The 7,946-nt window shown below is 33.2% G+C and overlaps 1 protein-coding gene across 1 annotated transcript; it reads right to left on the reverse strand.

Moving 5' to 3' along the window:
* Positions 1 to 983: 983 nt before the first annotated feature.
* On the reverse strand, positions 984 to 6,228 carry LOC133693297 (transcription factor TGA7-like). Its single transcript, XM_062114485.1, has 9 exons — positions 5,838 to 6,228; positions 4,158 to 4,329; positions 3,993 to 4,064; positions 3,558 to 3,617; positions 3,386 to 3,463; positions 3,173 to 3,236; positions 2,332 to 2,603; positions 1,701 to 1,925; positions 984 to 1,432 (listed from the first exon to the last, which is right to left on the reverse strand). Exons 2-9 carry the CDS (start codon positions 4,314 to 4,316, stop codon positions 1,280 to 1,282), a joined length of 1,083 nt encoding a protein of 360 aa, XP_061970469.1. The 5' UTR covers positions 4,317 to 4,329; positions 5,838 to 6,228; the 3' UTR covers positions 984 to 1,279.
* Between the last annotated feature and the right edge of the window lie 1,718 nt (positions 6,229 to 7,946).

Below are 7,946 nucleotides of genomic sequence, written 5' to 3' on the forward strand. Positions count from 1 at the left end.
GATCTTTTTAAAATTTTACGAGGTAAAATTGAATTAATTCTTAAAATTAGAATTCAATTAAAGATCTAATTGAACAAATTCAAAGATTGAGAAACAAAATTAAAAAAGAAAATTAATAACCTAATTAAATCTAAACTTGTTAAAATAATATTATTTTATTTAAATAAAACGATACATTTTAATTAAAAAAAACATGTTTTGGTTTAAAATTACTTTATTTTGATTAATGTCAAGTTAAAAAAAAATTATCAAACAACATGGTATTACTATTTATTATTTTATTCTTTTGGCCTCTTAAAAGCTTACCAAGAGACCCTTTTGAATATCCATTTAGAGCGTGTTTGGCAGTATAGTTACAGGTGTTTTTCAAATAACTTTTCGTGTTAAAATACATGCCAATGATTTTTTTTTATTTTTTAAAAATTATTTTTGACATCAGCACATCAAAAAGATCCAAAACATATAAACCATATTAAATTTTAACAAAAAAAAATTTTAAATTTTTTAAAAATATAACCGCAGCCACGTTTCCAAACGAGCCCTTAATGCACCTTCCACACCTTAAGACAGACAGACTTGTTTTGCAGAAAAATGTAAGTCTTATAATCAAGCCCAAATACTCAAATCCAAAAGCAGCCTTGTGAAGCCCGAGATCCATTTGAAGTTTCAGCCACTTCATCAGCTGGGATGCCTGATTAAATAGATTTGACCATGGTAAACCCAAGAACAATAGTTTTGTCCATATCAAGATAGATTTGAGTGTACTGTCAGTCTGGGGTGTTTTAATCAGATGTGCACTTGGGCAAGAAACTCAATAATGATTCTACCTTAGCCCATTGGGCAGCGTATTAACCTTAACAGATATGTCAAATTAAGAATGGCGAGGAATTGTCCTAGCAAGGAATTGTCCTTGCAATGAAAAAAAAGAATGGGAAGGAATTTTCCTAGCAACACGCATATGCCTAAACAGGGAGGTAGCCAAGTAGTACAAACATGACCTGCATTTCAAATGAAACTTTCTAACACTTTTTAACAATATATACATCATGCACCGAGCATCAACTTAATTAAGTAAGGTTGCTGCTTCAGGAACGCATCATCAAGATTCATATTTACACCGTTTAAACTTAAGAATAACTGCTTTGAAAAAACATGTAACTGGATCAAATATTTGTCCGTATTACAAAAGCCACAAGAACTCATTCCCCTGCAGAGGCACAGGTGCTTGAGGGAAATCAACTTAGATATGAGTGGTTTTCTTGGATCCTACCTCTGTTAACTAAGTGGGTTCACGAGGACGAGCGGCCCATAGAGAACTGAGAGCACGAAGACGGTCGAAGTACTCTCCTAATGCAAGTAAACCACGAGCTGCTTGGCGCATTGTTAATATCCGAGACATATGCAGCAGAGTTTGTTGCCGAAGGTGATCGGCCTGTTTTTAAAAAAGAGAAACATGATCCAGTATACGGATAAGAATCAAGGGTTAAATTGTAGAGTGCTCATAATTAATACTAACATTCAGCATTCCCAACGGCAATATTTGTTTATTATATATGATTATGACTTGGTTTTGTATTGTTCAAAATTGTTAAGTGAGCTATGTATGACACGAGGAAGGAATTCATGAAACATGAGTTAATTCAGCTTTCAGAGATATCAAGTGCACATTAACTAACAAGATGTCACTAAGAAATTATTACCTGGTTCACAAATCCCTCGAGAGCTTCTAACTTCTCCACGGCATCAGCCATCTGACCATAACCCCCAACACCCATTACATCAACTGCTATGCTTTGGGACAGAGTCTGCTGGAGTTTATCAATTCCTTGAGTTAGAGCATCTTCAGCTTGCTGAGATGATTGACGAAGGTTACAGACATCCTCGAGTTGTTGATCAGTCAAAGGCTCAAGTTGTGACATGAGAACCTGCAGGGGGGGGGGATTTAGAAGTTTGATGAATAAAATCTACATAACAATAATGAAATATTAACAAAAAAAAAAAAAGGGGGAATAAGATTTTATGTATGTATTCTAAAGATGTTGGGCAAATAGTGATAGAGTAGCGAGCTAGAACAATGTAGACAAAGGTATGCAGTCTCTTGAAGAAGCTGATACTGAAGTCCATCACAGCAAAATATATAGACAGTGACTTCTCCATATGCTACTATTAAGACCCACAATCCTATATTTAGGATACATAATGCTATAAAGGTAGCTTTTATCCTGTGTAAAAAATGAAATGAAAAGTTCATGAATAGAGAGGCCAGCATCATCAGGGACCACCAATACCTAATCAGTCTTCAAGCAATAAATTATATGGAATAAGACTTACATTTAGAAGTTCTGATGGGCGGAATCCTCCGATCCACTGAAAGAAGCGTTCTATTGACGTTCTCCATTTGCCAGATATCAGATAGAATACATCAGCCTTTGCAGCATCTGCTTTCATACGGAAAAGATTGCTATAGTGGTTCAAGCCATTCTCAACAAGTATTCGGAGCTCAATATCAGTTATATGAGCTTGCAATGCTTTCCTAAGTTCAGAGATCTGCTTATGTTGTTCTTCAACCCAATGTCCATATTTCATCTCAAATGCAGCAATTCCTGTGAAATAATGATCAGAACCATTTAGATCACAACACATATGTATGAATTAAAGAATAAATGCAATCACCATGATAAAGATGCAAAATAGTTTCAAGGGGTAATTAGGCAATTCAAGGCCAAAGTTCCGAGATTCCTTGAATAGATATTAAATAAATATAAATTGTCTGCAGAGGCAAGTGAATGAAACAAATGTGGAAATTGTGGGTGAGACATTTAGTGATTAGTTTATTAGCAGCATGCATCCATCAGTATTTTGAAATAAAAACAGGAAAGAAGAGACAACGGGACCTATAATGCCTTAATAAACACACAAAGAACATTTAACAGAAAGTTTATAAACAACTTTCCGTTCTGTAGTTGGCAACGAAAAATGACGAGGTGCAGCATCTGGCACCATGTTTTCAGACAAATCTCTAAAAGAGAAACCTTCAAGGAAGATCAGTTTCTGCATAGAAGTCTGTAAGGTATACTCTTCTGTTTACTTCATCATGCTTTTATGTGTCAAGGGTTGCTAAGATTTGCCATGCTGTGCAAATATCATCAAGTTAGCACATGGAATCACAAACCTGGATTTACTGTTCCTGAAAATCCTAAATGACTAGAATTTGATGCACTGCCTAAGTAAGCACCCTGCAGTCAGGCATTCACAGAGCTGTTAGAAGAGACAATTTGTTGTTCCAGGAAATCCTAACCAGTATTTTCATCAGTGACTGATAAATAGGGAAATGCATCTAGTTAAACAGTGAAACATAATAGATGGAATAGAGTTTTTATCTCACCTGGTGCCTAGCTCTTTCAAGTTCCTGCTCCAACTGGGCCAACTTCATTCGGCTGGATTCTAATTGTTGAACATAAGCCTAAGAAACAATGTTGAAATATAAATATTCTGCACTACAATGTTAAAATACCTTTCATCACCAAATACTTGTATAAGAATGTAGTAAACTCTACCTTTTTCCGCAAGCGACTTTTGCGAGCTGCTTCACGATTTTGTGCCAATCGTCTTTGTATCTGCAGTTAGATTTGTGAACATTTCAAGTGCACTGTTAGTCATCTATTCATTGATTTTTCATCTTTGCACAAAAGAGAAACGGAGCATCCAATCCCATTGAGTTTAATCCAGTTCAATAAGAAAGGATGCTTCTCAAAAGCTCAAACATCCAAAAATTCATTATTTTGTGTACTACTAGTCTTTATGTGAGAATAGTACCAACAACAAATTCCCATTTGTGGATTTTATTTGAAGCAATCTTTTCATCTAGTTTCCCAAAGGATTCACATGCTACACATTTTCTCCACACAAAGCTGGTATAATTCATAAGAAATTTAAGAATAATAGCTTATATGTTTTTGATTAATCGAGAGTGAGGAAAGGAGTTTCATAACCTTATCAGCAGGTTTGTGTGCTTCTTGATCACTTCTGTACGGTTCCATTGATTCATGTGAAACATGTTCACTCTAGAGGAAGTCAATCAGAAAAGTCAGGCCGCCTGGTAAGCATAGTTAGCCCTGACATTCATTAATTAGAAGGAAAACATCATGCATCATTACCTTGTTGTCTAGCCCAGCATCCACCTGCACAATTGTGGATGGGCCAATGTTTAGGCTACCATCATCTCTGAAGGCGTGTGCCCATGAGCTAATCTGGTTAAAGGGCTCATAAATGCCCATTCCTCTGAGGGCGGCAATTTGAGTTGATGTAGAGCTCATGCTCTAAAAGAATCTAATAAAAAATGGAAAACAAAGCAAAACAAACAGACACATTTAGTCAGCTGCAGCATCACATCAATGTAGTAATAAAATTACATGGAACTTGTCATTCTTAAGCAAAACAAGAAATAATATGCATAGCAAAAACATCAATAGAATGGAAAGGAAAAGGGGAAATAAGATTCTGGTCAAAATGATGCTCATCCAAGGACAGAGCTCAAAAGGATATCTACTGATAACTGATTCCAAAAGAATCCTACCCAAATTTCGTGAATTGTTGTGCTATCCAGGAGACAAACATACAAAAGAAAATTTGTAAAGCATTGTCATTCAGACTATGTAGACTTACAAAGCTAAGATATCAAACACTCACTAAGGTTAAACTTTAATGCTCAGACACATGCACTGACATGGCAACTTCAGCTATTCTTGTTCATTCATGAAGGCAAACACATTGAAAAATTTGCCAAGTATTGGACTCATCAACAATGGCAGCATCAGCAACACAGATATAAAAATTAGGGGTTAGTAAGCCAACCTATATAAAAATTAGGGGTAAGCAAGGCAACCTATGTTGTGGACATGAAAAAACGAACCAATGTCATATTTACTTTGCCAGAGGAAGTAGGAACAGGAAAGAGAGTAGACAGACAAGTTTTCAAGGGTAACGCACAATATTGATTCTCCCACGGCACTCCGATGTTAGAGATTCTAACTGGTTTATTGAGCTAAATCAGCAACGGTGCCCTCATGTCTTGCTTAAAATAACTGTATGATGGAAGCTGCTTCACTTGCTAGTTAACATTTCCTACTGTTTCTTCATTTATATTTGTTTCTAGAAACCTCTCCATCATGTGAGGACATTCTACAGATTGACAATGAATCAAAGACCACTCCGTGAGGAAATTTCGCTTCACATGTCCACCTCAAATCACAATAAATCTTTTCAAAATGCTTCAAGACTTCTTCTCTTCAAAATCTCGAAATATGGATTATGCACTAATAATAAATATAGTATCAGCAAGATTGAACGAATGGTCTATGATCAGCTATAATTTATGTGGCTATTGTCTCCAGAAACCTATGTGGTTTCATCCAACAGTAACGCCAATGAACATTATGGCCTAAATCGATCTCATTTTATTTTTTTTGGAAGCAAGGCTTCAAGGGATGATTCTTTTTCCACAAAAATCCAACCACTCAAAACAAACTATGCTAAACAAGAAGGAATAAAAACAGAATCGATGGTGAATTGGACTCACTCTTAATCGATCAAGATGTTCTTATATATGGCATAAAGCAAACATGCTATTGCTTAAACATAAAGAGACCATCCAAAAGAAAGGACCCTTTCTCTAACCTAAACACACAAACTCAGAAACAACCATTAAACACAGAAAAGCATGCTTTTATCCGCACCAATACTGCGTAACTTCCCTTTCCAATTAATCCGGACACAAGTGTAAATAAAACCAAGATCCAGAAAATACTGATTAAAGTAAGTCATCAGCCTTCACTTACCTCTGTACAGCATGCTTCAATGGATCATGAATTTGCAAAAACGACGCCAAAAGTCTCAACTTCCCAAGTAGCCAAAAGAAGAGCCCCCCCCTGAAGGAAAAAAAGTACACTAATAAACGAACAAAGTTTGCTGCTGTTTCTTCTTCTTCTTTTGGGGGGGCTCTGTGTGTATGTAATTCAGCTCTTACTACCAAAATCTCTCAAGCAATTCAAGTATTCCAGAAAGTCCAAGAAATTAAACCTAAAAAATTTAACACTGGTTCACTGTCTTTAATACTAGTTGGCATCAGGAATGAACATCACCACCATCCATTCCTTGCAAGTAAACAAGACCCAAAAGAGACACTCTCTAAAGTCCACAAAAGAAAACAGAATAAAAAAAAATTAATCTCATAATCACTGAAAAAGACTCTTCCTTTTATTTCCTTTTTTTTCTTTGTTTTTTGAACGTTACTACAGTCAACCCGTTACCATCGCCATACCCCTTGTCACTTTAACGTACGCACATCTTTTTTTTTTTTTTTTTTTATGTTTAAAAATATAACAACGATTATTTTAAAAATATTAAAATACATTAAAATAATATTTTTTCATATCAGTATATTAAAATAATATAAAAAATTAATTTTAAATAAATTAATTTTTTAAATTTTTACTCACTTCTTTTTGTAACACAATACCAAATGTTAAACTATTTTTTTAACTTAAATAAAATGTTGAGTATGAAGATATTTTTTATCAATATTATTAAATTCAATCAAGTAGTTCGATCTTTGAACATGTCAACTCGATTCCTTACCTAACTCGAGTTTCGAATTAAATCGTATGGGAGTTGATTCAAAGTGAATTATTTAATTTAATAGGTCCAAAAACAACTTGGATAACCAGTAAAAATATGATATAATTTTTAAAAAAACTTTAAGATGACAATTTTTTTATATTGAAATGATGCTAGATTGGATCGACCTTGGTCACCCTGCAACCTAGGTCATGGATTTCAATAGGTTTAATAAATTTGTTATTTTTGTAAAATATTTTTTAAAAATTTTATGATAACATTATGCTTTCAAAATCGAGCATCAACCCTAAAAAACATTTATTTAATATCGTGATAACCCTATAAAAAATAAAAAAATAAACTACAAATTTCATTTCTCAACCAATCCAATATTGAATAAGAGTGGAAAAAAAACAATATTAGATTTGATAGGTAAACCCACTAAACCCGTGAATTGGATAACTCAGTTCAATACGTCAAACCTGCAAATTAGATAATGGATTGCATTGGGATTAATAACCTATTTTTTCTTCTAAACTATTGTTTATTTAACTATATGATAACAAAAAGAAACAATCATAAAATCAAGTGTCAAACCAATACTAAGATTTTTTTTAAGATTATAATAACCTTATAGAAAATAAAACAAAATAAATTATGAATCTCAATTTTCATTCAATTTAATATCAAGGGATGAAATTAAAAAAGAATAAATTTATATATAAAAAAAAAGAAGTTAAACTCACCATACACATCATCAACAGACTTTCTAAAACTTAATAACATGTTTTTTTTCATAACTATTTTATTAATTATATAATAAAACAAATAGATGATCACATAATTAAGTTCAATTACAAAAAAGAAAAAGAAAAAGTTCCTCGCTAAACCCACAAATAGAGGCAACCAATGTTATCTCATCAAACTCGCAAACCGGATTATTGACTTTACAAAATTTAATAACCTAGTTTTTTAAAAATTATTTTTTATTTAACTATATTTTTTTAAAAAATAAACCATATCTCGATGTTAATATATTTTTATGATACCATCACAATATTATGATATTTTTTAATACTGTAATAATCACATAAAGATAAATTAAAATAAATTATCTACTCTAGCTTTCTATAAACTCATTATATAAGAATTAAATAAAAAATTTAATAACTAAAGGAAAAAAAAGTCAAAATGCAAAGAAAACAAAAAAAAAATAACACTATTTGTAATCCACGTAGCTAATGGGTGGGGGGTAGTGTATAATAGATGTTGTGTCATGCTTACAACAAAGTTTGGCTAGGTTGATGTCATTTTGCGGCGAAGCACGGTTG

This window comes from Populus nigra, chromosome 5 (assembly GCF_951802175.1).
Source record: "Populus nigra chromosome 5, ddPopNigr1.1, whole genome shotgun sequence".
In the NCBI taxonomy this organism is placed as follows: domain Eukaryota; kingdom Viridiplantae; phylum Streptophyta; class Magnoliopsida; order Malpighiales; family Salicaceae; genus Populus; species Populus nigra.